Source organism: Pongo abelii, chromosome 18, assembly GCF_028885655.2.
Source record: "Pongo abelii isolate AG06213 chromosome 18, NHGRI_mPonAbe1-v2.0_pri, whole genome shotgun sequence".
Lineage (NCBI taxonomy): Eukaryota > Metazoa > Chordata > Mammalia > Primates > Hominidae > Pongo > Pongo abelii.
Window position 1 is genome coordinate 79,152,895 of NC_072003.2, and position 15,970 is coordinate 79,168,864.

The window sequence follows — 15,970 nt, forward strand, 5'->3', positions numbered from 1 at the left end:
CCCCGACAAAAGACTCAAGACCATAGAGATGGAAGTGAAATTTGAAACGATTCAAAAGAGACTTTGTGGACTATCTGCTAATAAATTTTCTTTCCTGCATCCTTTCTTTCTCACTTGGTAGTGGAATCTAGACTTTTATAAGAAAGAAAACTCAGAACATGAAACACTGCATCTCTGGCTCACAGTCTACCTCTCCTGGTGTTCCATAGGAGATCTGAGAATTGCCCCAACCAGGTGCTGCATTTGCTAAAGTTAATTCTAGGGAATTTGTTTATGTGGGTTCAGAATTCTTCACTGTCTCCCTTAACTCCCTCATATGTAGTCTGTGCTAAGTGGCCATGGACAGAATTGTGCTGAAAGTTCTTTCACCGTGGTTAACAAAATCTACTGAGTAACACTTCATACAGGGTATGGAGGAGCCAAATGTGATTGGATAGAATGATTTTTTTTTCCCTTTCTTCTTCTTACCATATATATACTTTTAGGAGTATCCATTATTGCTAGTGTCTGCTACCAAAATGTCGGTGACCAAAATGTAGAAATGAAGAAGGAAAATGGACAGCTTGTCTAACATTCTTGCTCTGAAAATCCCAAGAGATGAGATTCCATCTCTAAGCAGGAGGCCAGGGAGTCCTTTCTTAGTGCAGGAGGTGGCAGGATATTTTTATTTTTACTGCATTTGCAATCAGGGGTCATGGAGAGGGGCAAGGAGCTGAATTCCAAGAATGGAATAGAATCTAGCTCTCTCCGAAGGAAATCCAGGGTTTGGAAAACTCCCAAGGAGCAATAATTCAACTGAACTAACCTGATGAACTGTTTTCAAATGAGTATGGAGAAATACAGTCAAACATTGAACAGCTTCCTAGAATTGAAGCAACCGGGCAAAGGTGCCTTTTATTAGACCTTTGCAGTACACCCAGAGAACCGGTTAGAGTGTCAGGCTCAGCTCTTTGTGGAAGAGAGAAAGACTTGATTTTATTCCCCAGTAGAAGGTTCTCTAGAGCAGTGCATACGTTTTTCACTTCCTTATAATTATTTATTCAAAACTGAAATATCAGCAAATCAAAGTCTACTCCATGCATTGAGTACCTACTCTCTGCCCATCATCTGCTGGGGCTTTTCTCTTCTTATCTCATAGAATCCTCCCCAAATGCTTCAAGGAAAAGACGATCGTTCCCCATTTTTCAGAAGAGGAAGTCTCTGAGAGGACAGACACATTTTGAAGGTCAGATAGCTTTTAAAAAGCAGATCTGGATTCAAACCCAGACAGCTGAGTCCAATCTGGAACTTTCTTCAGCCCATACTGCCATGACTACACCCCTGCTTCTAAGGGATGTCAGGCAGCCTAGAGGATCCCAGGAGATTTAGAAATAAAGGGATAAATTGTCCTTTCCTCACCCATTTTCAAGCAAAAATGCTAGGGGAGCAGCTGTGTATTAAAAAGGAGTTGGGGCGGAAATAATGATAATAAAGATAGTGAACTTTCATTGAGTTATGGGTCAAACATTGTGATAAATGTTCGGTATGAGCCATGTTCCTATGAGCTGGCTCTATTACTGTTTCTGTTTTTTTTTGGGGGGGAGGAATTAAGTTTCAAAGGTTAATTAATTATTTAAACTCAAACAACTAGTACTTCTTGGAATAGATCCTAAATTGGTCTGACTCTCAAACCAATGTTTTAAAAATACTACTCTAAACTGCTTCCTTGGGATATGGCAATGTGAGTTAGGTGTGGCAGCTATCGTGGTGGTGTTATGGTAGTCGGAACAGCAGTGATGGTGCTGTTTTCATTGTTCTTGGTGGTGGTGATATTAATGATGATAAATAATTGGTGAAGGTGGTTGTCCACATAGTGGTATGATGGTGTTGGTGGTGGTAGAAGTGGTGCTGGTGATGGTGGCGTGGGTGGTGATAATAGTGATAATGGTGGTAGTAATGGTTGTAGCAGTGATGGCAGTGTTGGTAGTGGCAGTGATAACTATGGTGGTGGTGGTGGTGTGGCAGCAAGGCCAGAAGTAGTGATGGTGGTGGTGGTGATGGTGGTGGTGATGGACATGGTGTTGGTGGGAGGTGTGAGGAGGGCATGGTGATGATGGTGTTGGTGGTGGTGATGGTGGAGGTGGGGGTGGGGTGATGGTGGTGGTGATTGTGATGGTGATGGTGGGGAGGGGGTGGTGATGGTGACAGCAGTGGTGATGATGATGGTGATAGTGGTGGTGGTGATTGTGGTGGTGATGGTGGGGAGGGGGTGGTGATGGTGACAGCAGTGGTGATGATGATGGTGATAGTGGTGGTGGTGATTGTGGTGGTGATGGTGGGGAGGGGGTGGTGATGGTGACAGCAGTGGTGATGATGATGGTGATAGTGGTGGTGGTGGTGGTGATAGTGGGAGAGGGATGATGATCATGATAGTGATGGTGCTGGTGGTGATGGTGCTGGTGGTGATGGTGGTGGTGGTGATGGTGCTGGTGGTGATGGTGGTGGTGGTAATGGTGGTGGTGGTGGTGGTGATGGTGGGGAAGGGGTAGTGATGGTGATAGCAGTGGTGATGATGATGGTGATAGTGGTGGTGGTGATGGTGGTGATGGTGGGGAAGCGGTGGTGATGGTGACAGCAGTGGTGATGATGATGGTGATAGTGGTGGTGGTGGTGGTGAAGGTGGGAGAGGGATGATGATCATGATGGTGATGGTGCTGGTGGTAATGGTGGTGGTGGTGATGGTGCTGGTGGTGATGGTGCTGGTGGTGATGGTGGTGGTGGTGATGGTGGTGGTGGTGGTGATGGTGCTGGTGGTGGTGGTGCTGGTGGTGATGGTGCTGGTGGTGGTGGTGCTGGTGGTGATGGTGCTGGTGGTGATGGTGGTGGTGATGGTGGTGGTGGTGATGGTGGTGGTGGTGATGGTGCTGGTGATGGTGCTGGTGGTAATGGTGGTGGTGGTGATGGTGCTGGTGGTGATGGTGGTGGTGTTGATGGTGCTGGTGGTGATGGTTCTGGTGGTGGTGGTGCTGGTGGTGATGGTGCTGGTGGTGGTGGTGCTGGTGGTGATGGTGCTGGTGGTGATGGTGCTGGTGGTGGTGGTGAGGCCATGGTAGGAGAGAGGGTGGCAACTGTTGTGGTAGTGGTGTGGTGTGGTGGTGGTGGTGAGGGTGGTGGTGGGGTGGTGGTGGAAATAGAAGCGTTGTTGCTGGTGGTGATGATGGTAATGGTGATGATAGTGGTGGTGGTAGTGGTGGAGGTGGTGGTGGTGGTGAGGATGGGGGTGGGGTGATGGTTACCATGACAGAAGTGATAAGAGTGATGAGGTGGTGATGATATTGATTATGGAGGTGGTAGCTGTGGGGTTCTTGACGGTGGTTAATTTACCCTCCCAGATGATATCTTCTTTTGAGAAATTCTGAAAAAAGAACACTTCCATTTTCTCTGTGCCTTTAAAGGTCGATTCACTTGTTTTTTCCATAGGCTTCGGGAAAGAGGCACTGGCCTTTACTTCTCCACCTCAATTCACTTCCACGCTGTTGACAAATGTTATAGTTGCCCAGGATCAGAGGGAGAGACAGACCCTGTGATCATTTCCCCAAAGGCGGCCTTTGGCCACTCCGTGCACTGGAGCACATGACCCTCTGCCTCGCCCCTGCCACATTAACCAGGTGACTGTCTGCCAAGGCCCAGCCCAGTCCAAAGGGAATTGGGATTCAGTGTCCCAAACAAGGCACTGATTAGCTGGTAATCAGGCAGCGATTAGCAGGTCGGGTCACCTGCAGTTCAGTGCCCATTGTTCCCCGCAAAGTCCTGGGATATTTGCCACTCGGCTGGCCAGTCTGAATGTCTGAGGATTCCGATGCCTGCAGCTCTGCTGTGGAGATGTGTGATTAGGAACAAATCCTCTGTTCTCTAAGCCCATCCCCCCAAGGAGGCAGTGCGGTGAATCCCCTTCTCTATTCACACACAAAGGATTGGGGAGAAGAATGGCCTGCTTAGGAGCTCAACAGTGACAGAGAGGTGAGGCCCCAAGGATGCACTGAAGAACTGAAAGCAAATTAGCACATTCCTCTTCCTGCACCATGATGACTGAGAGTGGAGGAACCCAGCAAGCCCATGTCCAGATTGGGATTCTACTGTGATCTTGAGATATGACCTTGGACAAGATTTTTAACCTCTGAGCTTGTTTACCTTGATTTTGAGAGGTTAATAATAACACTTGCCTCTTCAGAACTTTGAAGTTCAGATTTAGAAAATGAACATAAAGCAGTTACTACAGTCTCTGTAGTGTGTGACCAATACGTGCTATCACCGTTATCATCGGTCATAGTAATATCAATATTTAAAATATCATAATTATTTGAAATACTTTATTTAAAATATGCCTCTGTAACATCATTCTAAATGAGAGATAGCCCCTTTGTAGGAGGCCATGATAAGGATGAGATGAGAATTCCTGTAAAGCTTTCATCACAGGGCCTAGCAAGTAATTAGCACTCAATAAATCATAGTAATAATGGTGATCACCGTCATTATTGTTTGTACAAAGTTGAATGGAAAAGGCTATTATGTAGCATTTTTCACTGTATTGTAACATGTGATCATGAAAATTTAGACAAAGCATAATTTTTTGAGCTAAAAGGAGATTAATGAAATTATTCATGGCACATTCACACCATTGGACACTGTTCAGCTTTATAGTCTATGTGCCCTTCCACCACCTGGAGATCTTGCTAAAATTCTCATTTGGTAAATCTGGGGTCAGCCCAAGATTACGCATTTCCAGTGCATTCTCAAGTGATTCCAGGGCTACCCGTCCATGGACCCCACTTTGAGTAAACAGGATGTACACTTTTACAATAAAAAATGTGTATACGCATTTATACAGAAATATAGAAAAAAATTCCTAGGCTATACTCAAGATGGGGGACAGTGTTTTTCACCCCCTTCACTAAACTGTACTATCTTTCCCAGAAATTTAATAACAAACATGTAAAAACATTTAAAAATGCAATAAATTTTATTGATGCAAGTTCTTCCCTTCTCTAAAAGTTTGTCACACAGCCAGGTTTTCCAGCACATTCTTTGCCAGGTCTGCATGCCTGATGCCATGATTTTCTCCTAGAGCCACGCTAGGCCTTTTCAGCTTCCTAACCACAAGGAAATCACATTAATGCGTGCTCATTCTGGAGGCTTCAGCTCTCTAAGGAGCAGGTGGGCCCCAGCTCAGATATAGCTGCTGGCCAGAGTTCAGGGCCCAGAGGCGTGCAGGCCAGCCAGGTGCAAGATGGACAGTTATTAACTCAGAGAAGCCCAGAGAGTTTTTAAAGTCTGATTCTGGCTGCACTTGGAAAGGGCGTTCCAGTTAACATGGCCGGGTGCTTTCTGCAGTTTAAAGGAGCTCAAGGAAGTTCCTTGTACAAAACAGATGGCTCCACTAGCCCTTCCTCTAAGGGGTGGCCTGAGAGAGGACCCTTGTGATCTAAGGGTAGGTGGGTATAAGGTCTTTTCTTCCTTTTGAGTTCCCTCAGCGGAGACTGGGATACTTACTTGGGTACTTGAGCCCAGTATTTATCTTATTCTCATCAGACTGTTTCTGTCACAGAGAGGTTGAAAGAGGTCTGAATGAGCATCCAGAGACAGAATTAGATAGAACCTCAGTTTAATTTTTACCTTGCCAGTTAATGGCTAAACTGCCTTAGGCCTAAGCAGTGACTCTGTTTCCTCCCATGGAAAATGGAAGTGGCAATGCTCTTGTCTCTCCAGGATTCAAACTTATGGAGCTAAAGATCCTAGTTTCCAGTTAGGTAAAAGCAGGCTTGCAAATGCCAATACTAATAATTATTATTTTTATTCAGTGTTCACCATCCTTTGCACCTTAACATACACCTTGTACCTGCCTAGATGAGCCCTCACCCGCTGCCCACCTGAGATCCCTGGTATGGGGTCTCCATCACCCCATCCCTCTGTGTATCAGGCAGTGGGTAGAGGAAAACAGATACATACAAAAACTGGGTAGTGGGAGGAGATTTTACAAAAGGGATATTTAACTGAGGTGAGGGCGGGACTTGAGGAATAAATAACAAACAGTGGCATGGATAGGGGTTGAGGAAGCACATTCCCTGCCAGCTTCTGGCTTTCAGTAGAGAGAACAGCCAACTTGTCAAGAAGGGGGATGCCAAGGAATAAATAGCCTGACCCCTGTCTTCTCACACTCCTGTGTCCTCCTCATGCTTTTGCCAAGATCTTGGCTTGGCTTCTCCTCTGATTGATTTCAACCAACTTTCTGATATTGGCAGGCAGCTACTTATGTGCCCATGTTACATGCTCATGATAAAGCTGCATTTCCTGAGGGGACACCATTGGATACACCATTGGATACACCTCTGCCTGGCACGCAGCTTAGTGGCTAAATGTATGAAAAGCAACACCATGCAAATCATTTTGAAACTGCTCTGGAACCCTCACGAGACCCTCCATTCTAGATATCCAGTCCCACTAGTGATCTGACCATGAAACCTACTAAGAGACTTCCAGAAGAAGATGACCTCTGAAAGGAGAAAACTTTTTTCCAAGCTTCTGTGGAGCAAGAAGATGTCATCCCTTTGGTGGAGCCCAAAGGGAAGCCAGGTAGTTGGCAAGAGAAACTGTTGTTATTATCTATGAAAGGTGCTTCCTGGGGTTCCAGAGGAGGGTGCAGAAGGGGAACAGTGAGTCTGGAGGGACAGATGGAACATTCCTGCAATGCTGTCAATTGAGATCTGACTCTCAATTCACGAAACCTTCCAGACAACCCACGCTGACAGATCCCTCTCCTCTTAGAGCTCTCACACACCTTTCTTTTAGCATTTAACATTCATTACCTCAAATGAATGATTTCTATGCTTGAGTCATCTCCTGAGTAGACTGTCAGATCCTTGAAGGCAGGAAGGCAATGTGATATAGTGGAGAATATCCTGTGTCTTCAAATAGTTATGAAGATTAGAAAGGCAATCTAAGCAACACCCTTAGCATATTACTAGGTGCACATAAAAAGTGATGAATAGACAGATTTATGACTATTCATTTTTTTTTATCCTTCCTATCCTTCACCATGCGGAAGATATACTGCCATACACACACCTCCAAAAAGAAAACTCAGCATGTCTTATGTATCTTCTATGGGTCATTTACTATGTAGAAGTTCAAGTATGTTATTAGAATGCTTCCCCAATTTAGTTACGCACAGAATTCCTTTAAAGTACAGAAAAAAATCTGACATATTCTTTTTAGTATGACATTTTAAAAAAATATTTGGAAAGTAAAATTCTGTTTTACCTCCCAATGCTTATTGCTGCTAAGAAACTATAAAACAAAATAAATTAATAAATTTAATGCAAACAAAGCTATATACATTTTACTTAAATGCAACAGATGATATAGTTTTGATGAAACTGATTCAAAACTTACTACGCAAAAGCGGTATTGAATTCTGCTGTACAGGACATTTCCATTCACCAAGACTACACGTGGTATGATGACTCAACTGTCCCATGATTGCTCCCCATTTATACTGGGAATCATGATGTTACTTGGCATTGATTTGACAGCAGTGCATCATTTTAAATTTATTTCCCTTTTATTCCTTTTTCACTAGTAGAGCCAATCAAATTAGTATTAGATCTTGCAAACTTTCTTTGCAACCATCAGCATTAAAATGCAATGGCAGTTCTTTAAATATAAAGGGTCATTCGGATAGCGCAGAAAATGCTTTGCCAATTTTACTCTAGATTATCGTTGCAATGAGAGCACATGGTTCAAAAGTTCCAGCAGCAAAGGCGGTTTTCCCACCCTGACCCTGGATTATGGCATGTGGTACAGGCATTTTGAATCTCAGCTTGTGTCAGGTGGGTATTGTTACCTGTTTTCTATTGGAGGACATTTAGGCTTGGGAATGCGGGGAGGTGTTCATTCACTTACCTAGGTTCACTCACCTAGTAAGTGATGCAGTGAGACTCATACCCTAAAGTTTCAGTTTCTACATCCAGTCTTTTGACTGATTGGTCTCATCTTTGATTATTATTGAAGATTAATGCTACATTGACGCGGATTGATGATGAGAGATGAAGGGGATGTTGAAGAGATAGAAAGCAAATAGAGAATGAAACATGCTTGGCCAGAGATGGCAACATAAACCCTGTCCGTGGTGCCCTGTTGTCTTGGGTGCTGCTGTGGTTAGGTCAGGAGCGGTGGGAAGTCTGGAGCCATAGGGAAGCTACACAGCCACACAGATGAGGCAGACCTCTAAGTGGGGCCACTCTTGGCACGTCCATGTTGAGCTCAGCAGCAACATGATGAGTTGAAATACTGAAAAGGAAAGTTCTAGGTTGCTCGTCATGATTTAATCTATGCACCTAGTCCTTGGCATTTCCTATTTCCTGCTTTGGGCTGAAGCTGTACATTCTTTCCAAGAATCCTTTATGTCAGTCCTTTTGGGATTCAAAGAGTTGTGGGAATGGTGACCTCAGTTCATCCACATTCCACCGGGAGAGCACAAAGCTGAGGCCCTCTCTGCCTCCAGGAAGTAAAAGAGGCTGTGAAAGAAGTGTTGTCAACCAATGTTCTTACTACAGAAAGCCAGGGGAGGTGCTGCTCATCCCTCCAGCTCCAAGTGATTTATTATTTGGAAATAAATAAATTCAGTAACTTATAGGCACATGTGATAAACTCTCACTCACCAGGATCTGATAGACTAGTAGTTAATACAATTTTTGCATAGCTTGCATTTCCTGATAATACAGATGTATCTGCTATTAAAATTCCACTTTCCTTGTAGCAAAGTTAACTTTTTGTTATTCTAGAATGGCAAATTGAGTCATGTGAAGTTTCGGGAATCACACACACATCAGGTAATGCCATAACAAAAGTCGTTTTTGCCTGCAGTATATTTTGAGGACAATGAAACCATTCAATCATTGCCCAGAATGATAATTATCTTTTTGGACACATGACCTCATATTCCCAATCTATTAAGCACACAAAATCTGAAAATGAGTGGTATTAGTGATTCTATTGAAATGGATACAAGGGAACTGAAACAAAATAAAGCCAGCTTTAGTTCTGTAATCCCTGAAAAAAATAAGTGCTAAGAGGATGGGTGACTTAGGACACTTACAAAAGAAAAACCAACACGGAAAAATAAAACAGTAGATGCACATGTCTTTTGACTTACCAGATGTCTGAACTTCATTGCTTCAGGGCACATCAGCTTGGGGTAGAGGTGGGGAAGGGAGTTGACTCAGATGTGGGTAACAATTGTGATGGCCTATGACCAAATTCCACAGTAAAGTGATTGGTACCCCAACCTCTCCTCTGCTCTTTCTGTTTTTTTGTAATCATCCTAGATAGACATTAACATTTTCTGCAGAAGCCAACTGACAGAAAGATCAGCTACATCAGAAACAGCTGCTTCCAGTAGTCTCAGCTTTATTCTAGTGGCAACCTCATCCAGAGTCTCAGAACATCATTTTTCAAAGACCCAGGTGCAAGTTACGCCAAGGTGGTGTGTACTAGAAGATGTGTGGCCATCCGGTGTAACTTTCACAAACTTTTGTTACTGGCACAGACCTATTGGTGATCCAGGTGAGAATACAAGTTACTGGCATCTCTCCAACTTAAGTCAGCACCCTGCCTTTCTCCAACATTCTCTGCAGAGAAACGTGAATCTTAATTCATACCATATTCTTCATATGAATCTTCATGTCCAGGTACTGGTCCCCACATTCCATGGCTCCAAAGGTCATTGTTTTTATCTCTCCTTGAAGGACTAGAAGTGGATTCTCAGGCAAATTGAAACCGTGGGCAAGTCCCAGAAGTTCTAAGGTGGGAATGCTGATCAAATGTCTCTACTGTCCATCTTTTGACCCTCTTATGCCCCTTACCTCACCCCTCTGGAGACCCAGATTAAAAACGCTTCAGAGCAGGAAACCTGGTTGACGGATTGATCAATCAACCAGCAAGTATTTATTGAGAGCACCTAATTTTTGCTCAGCAAATGCTGACGGGAGCAGATGGTGCAGTAACAGGTAACAGAGGACTCTTCAAAGTCAGGTAGAGGACTCGAAACTGAGGCTTAACTCACCGCATCTTCATTCAAGAGACAGCAATTGAACACCTACACACAAACTGCGTAGCATGCTTGGAAATGAGAATAAAAAAGGCAGACTAGATTTCTATTCCCATAGAGTTTATAGTTTATCAGGGTCATAATTCTTTTAAGTACTTAAAATTAATGTGCACTATGATTGGAAAACAGACTGCTTAGGTAGCTTATGGTGGTCAAGAAAGCGGGAACATGTAAAGTTGTTTTCAGCTTTTTGAGGCCTGGAAGGATACGACCATGCAGTGACTGGGTAATGTGATTTTGGTAGCAAGATAGATTGAAGAATGGAGAGTGAGTAGTGTCCTCCCAAAATTCATGTCCTCCCAGAACCTCAGAATGTGAGATTATGTGTAAATAGGGTCTTTGCAGATATAATGAAATTAAGATGAAGTCATAATGATTTAGGGTGGGTAATAAATCCATAAATCCAGTGACTAGTGTCCTTGTAAAGATACAGACACAGACAGAGGTAAGAAGGGCAGATATCAGAGTGATATGGCTACAAGCCAAGGAACGCCAAGGATTTCTGGCCACCACTAGCTGCTTGGAGAGTTGCATGGAACAGATTATTTCCTAGAACCTTTGGATGGAGCACAGCCCTGCCAACACCTTGATTTCAGACTTTCAGCCTCTAGAGCTACAGGATAATAAACTTCTGTTGTTCTAAACCACACAATTTGTGATAATTTGTTATAACAGCCTTGAGAAATGAATGCAAGACACAACTGACTGGGGTGAAGAAGATTCCTGGTTAAAGGATGTGTGAGTGCTGCCCTGGAAAATGAGGGCCAAGGTGAGAAAAAATGGTAAGTTTCTATTTGTACGGTTGTGTACAAGATAATAGCTGAAGGCCATAATGGAATAAATAGAGTATGTCTTTTCCAGCTTGTTTTATAATAAACAAACCACCTAAAGAGCATGAAGAGACAAAGATTGAACTTCTCAAGACATGTCTCCATTTATAGAACAGAACGAAAACGAGTAAGCACGGGAGAAAGTGAAGGAGTTACTAGCAATATTCCATTGAACTCAGTAGATACTTCTCAAGCCTCGCCTATTCCATACCTCTAAGGAACGCACAGTGTGAGTTGGGAGCAAAACTAGAGAATTTCCATCCAAGGGATATACGCAATGATTGAAGTAAGCTGAATGAATAGAAACAGTGAAGACAAAAAGAAACAATAGTCCCAGTCTAAGGATGATCAGGATGTCTTTGCAGAGATGATGACATCTGTAGGGAGGCTGAAAGGATCCTTCAGGGTTGGACAGAAGGCAGAAGGGCAGAAGAGAAAAGAAAGCTCAGAGTATACCATCGTATCTCAATACTCCTTGAATAGTTGCTATGTTTAATTCTGGTGCCTCTTATAGCACACAAAGGCACATGGAAATGGTGGAGTGAGAGAATAAATGAATGAACTAATGAAATGACCCAGAAGCCAAGAGAGGAGAGCACTTTGTCAAGGAAGAGGGGATAATGAACATTATAAAAAGCAAGAGAGAGGCTAAGAAAGACAAGTATGAATGTCAAGAAATGAATAGGTCAATAGAACATTGAAGAGATAGGAGCTTAGGAGAAGTCAGAGGCAATTCCTAGGAGCTGAGAAGAAAAGAGTGAGCTGCGAGGAAGAAAGCTTGTGCTGATGAAGGCTCAAGGAGTATGGCTGAAAAAAAATATTGGAGAGAGGTTAATAGTGTTTGTGAATTAAAGCTGGAACAGAAATTAAATACCACATGTTCTCACTTGTAAGTAGGAGCTAAACATTAAGTACATGTGGACACAAAGAAGGGAACAATGGATACCAGGGCCCACTTGAGGGTGGAGGGCAGGAGAAGGATGAGGATCAAAAAACTAACTATTGAGTACCATGCTCATTACATGGGTGACAAAATAATTTATATGCCAAACCCCTGCAACATGCAATTTACCCATTAACAAACCTGTGCTTGTATCCTCCAAACCTAAAATAAAAGTTGGAAAGAAAAAAAAGAATGTTAGGAAGATTGTGTCAGAAGGTAAAGAATAAGGAAATTTGAGGATGCTGGAGACAGGAGTCATAGAGTTTCTCAGGAGCCAGGGGAGGAAGAATAAATGAAATAACCAACATGTATTGAGCACCTACTGTATGCCAGGCACTAAACTAGCTATTTTCAAATACTTTTTAAAAAAATAATCTGGAAGCTACACTTCATGGAAAGTGTTAGTTTTAGAAAGAATAATGGATTTCCCTCTAATGACGGGGATAGAGGAGACAAATGAATTTTATAAGCAGATGGGTTGAAAGAGGTATCTTTTTGTTCATCAAGTATCTACTGGGTACGCCCTCTGTGCTGGACACTCTATAAGGGGCCTCAGATGTATCACCTGATGGGAACCTTAGAATGACCCTAGAATGTTCTATCATGATTCTCATCTTGGAGACAAGGATTTCACAGACGCGCTCTAGTAAAACGATTCAAAGCTGAGTATGTCTGCACAAACAACTACATATGTCTCAGCCTCAGTTTCTACATCTGTATAACCTTTCTTCCCATGGTTGTTGTGAGGATGAAGCAAGGACAAAGTGCTCACTAAAGGGCAGTTCTTGTTTTTAACCTTACTTTATTCCTTTGGAATGAGGCCATTGGGTCCTCACTACACCCTCACCCCTCTACCAACATTGCCCATTGCTTTTCAGAATTGCAGATGTCCTGGAGCCCCAAAAAAGGTGTCAGCAGCATTACCACATCAGATCAATCTGTAAGCTTGAGCACAAGATGTCTACTCTTTGCTCCCAGAAAAGAAGCCATGTTGGGAAGGCAAGCTAAATACAGAACATGACCCAAAAGCAAAGGGTGTCTCCAAAAGGGATAATGCAGACTGAGACAATAGTTTCACAGATCAATAGGAAACATTTAAAGGTCCACTGATGAGCTAGACTGCAGGGGCGCTCCTCTTCTATAAAAGGAAAATAAAATGGATCAATAAGAAATGAAAACTGATATTAAATGGCTGAAATTTACTTTCTGTTACCAAGGGTTCTTCTCCAAGCTGGGTCTGTGGTCAGACTTGTTCATTCCCTTCCAACCCTCTATGGTGAGATCCCAAGGCGGTGGAATAAGATAAATAGACATGGAAACAGTCCCCAAAAATGGCTGCAGTAAGGCCATACAGCATACCTAACATATCTACTGGTTAGCGTAAAAACAAGTAATTTGTCTGAATGCAACATGTTGGGTGTAGGAGGAAAATGTATGCCTTAAACCTCAACCCATCACCCACCACTCTTCAATCTCTATTTATGTCTGTGTATCAGCAGTGTGGCACATTCTAAGTAGTTTTCTGGTGTATTTTAAGGATTCATCTACCAATTCTGTGATCTTGGGCAAATCATTTAACCTCTCTGAGTCTCAGTTTTCTCATCTATAATTATTTCAGTATTATCATGATAAAATCATAGAAATGATTATTGTCACCTTCCCCATCCCTACCATTATCACCCCATCACCACCCCAAAAACTAATATCAAAATGGCTGAATGCCCATGTGGTTTTATAGGAGGAGATTTAAGAGCCAGAAAGACCAAATTTATTAGCGAGGTTATCTTGAGAAAGCTGTGAATCTACTCTGATCTTCATGTAATTCATCATGGACTTGGACAACATCTTTTCTGGTTATTATGAAGACTGGAGAAGACACGTACAACCCTTAGCACAGTGTCTCGTACATAATGAGGACTCAGTACAGGTCCTTAGTCTTTGCCCTGACTCTCGTCTGTGATAGTGTTAGACTAACATCTTGGTGACCTCATACTGACCACTGGGAGTTCAAGTTGACTCTGAGAAAACTAAAAGAAAGGCAAACAAAAGGATCTATTTGTGGGAGGGAGGGGGATGGAAAGCCACATAGTCTGGTTTGGCATGAGACTGAGAGAGGTCTGGGCAGGTTCAGCCCCCCTGGAGAGAGAACATCCCACCACTGCTACCTCTCCTCCTTTCTCCTGCCCTAGTGCAGAGCACACAGCTTCGCCCCTCAGCTGATTGGGTGCCTGTGGGCAGTGCAAAGAGATGAAGGGCTTCTCCTTCCAGCACACAGCACTGGCTACTGGGGGGTTTCTGTCTCCCCAACCCAACCACCTCCATCCTCACCTTGCTGCTGGGATTCTGGGCTCCCTGCATTCATGGTGCAGGATAGCAGGGGCCATGGATCAAGATGACTCCCCTCTTACCATAGGTGCTGATTCATTCAGCACTAACTGAGCGCCAACTGTGTGTCCACATCCTGCTGGATAGCAGGGGCCATGAGGCAAATGAAACAAAGTCCTTACCCTGAGGCCATCCTACACTGAGCAGTAATCATAGGTATCACAAAATGCCCTGCTCCCCACCACTTCATTTTGCCTCAAAGGGAAAACTCTTGAGAATTTACAATTCTATCCCATTTTTTTTCAGTAACTCCTTAACATCTTTTTTCCGCAAAACTCATACCCTCCCAAACCCACCCTGAATCCTGCACACCTCACTCATTTTCCTCACATCCCTGAGTCTTTTCCCTCCACACTCTCTCCTCCTGGTTTCTTGTTCTGCAATATCTTCTTTCCCATGTTATACTTGGATTTTACTCCTTCCTCTTGTCTATGCTGCTCAGTGGCCAGTTTTCCTCAGTGGAGGCTGGAGACATTCTCTTTCTACGTCCCTGTTTATCTCTACTCTGAATAAGTCAATATGTAAACGTCTGGGTGTCCAACTCATCCCCCCCAGAAGAGATTCTCTTTAGCCTGAAAGCCTATTATACTCGTTGTGGGTGGCCTACAGTGTGTCTGGGTGAGGCATATGCAGATTGTAAAAAAGAAAAAAAAATTGGCAGGCCGGACCCTTTGTTTCCCTACAATCTGACTAATAAGAGATTCTTTCACTATAATATTTCTTCTGCTATTCTAGTTGTTCTTATCACACTCATTGCCTGATTCCTCTGGGTTCTATTCTATCTCCATTTTGAATTCCCTTGTAGGCACTGTGTCTTCAGTAAGTGCTTCCATTTTGAACCCAAAGAAAACCTGTGTGTCCATTTCTTTCTCCTCCACTTTTCTTTTCTTGACACACTGATTCCTTAGAAGTGGGAAAGGGACTGACATCTGTGTGTCTATGCCTCTATGTGCTAGATGTTATAAAACACTTCCATGGAGATATCTCATGTAGAAGAAATTAGCCTCATTTTAACAGTGAGGGAACTGAGGACAGAAAGCTTCAACCATGTGTTCTAGCTCACACATAAGAACACGAAAAGCCCCCAAGACTTCATGCTATCTGTCCCTTGAAATGTACCCATGTGGCTGACATATGCAAACATATGCAAACCCAGGCAGTGGGCCCATGTGACATTCATTACAGAAAGTGTTTCTTTAATTATCTCTCATTCCTGACTCCCACTGAGGTCCTCATAATGGGTTTAGAATTACTGTCTTCTAAGTGATTCTGTGTGCAAAGTTGTACAATGAAAAGGGTACAAATTTGAGCAAATCTAGGGCAGAGAGTAGACCCAGAATGGCTGAGATCAAATCCCAGTTCTTATTATCTGGATGACCTCGGGCTATGGGGATAATAGGAACACCTTCCTCATAGGGGGTCTTTCCTCCTTATTGCTTCCTCCTGAGGACTGAGGGTGAGGATTATTTAGGTAGGTGTGTGTAAACCACTTAAACCCTTGTTTAGCCCATGGTAAAGCTATCAAAATGGACACTGTTGATTTTATTATCTGTGGTCTTGTTGGCCTTACCACTTGTTAGCTGCAAGACCCTTGGATACCTCTCTTGACATCTCTGAACTTCATTTTTCTTGTTGGTAACACAGGGGTAATACTTCCCACATTGAAGC

The 15,970-nt window shown here is 43.2% G+C and overlaps 1 protein-coding gene across 1 annotated transcript in view; it reads right to left on the minus strand.

Moving 5' to 3' along the window:
- Window positions 1-642: 642 nt before the first annotated feature.
- LOC103892713 (uncharacterized) overlaps window positions 643-15,970 on the minus strand; it is a 49,124-nt gene continuing 33,796 nt past the window's right edge. The window contains exon 7 of the mRNA XM_009250970.2: window positions 643-948. Within this exon, the coding sequence (XP_009249245.1) occupies window positions 801-948 (148 nt within the window). The 3' untranslated portion in view covers window positions 643-800. The remainder of the gene's footprint in view (window positions 949-15,970) is intronic.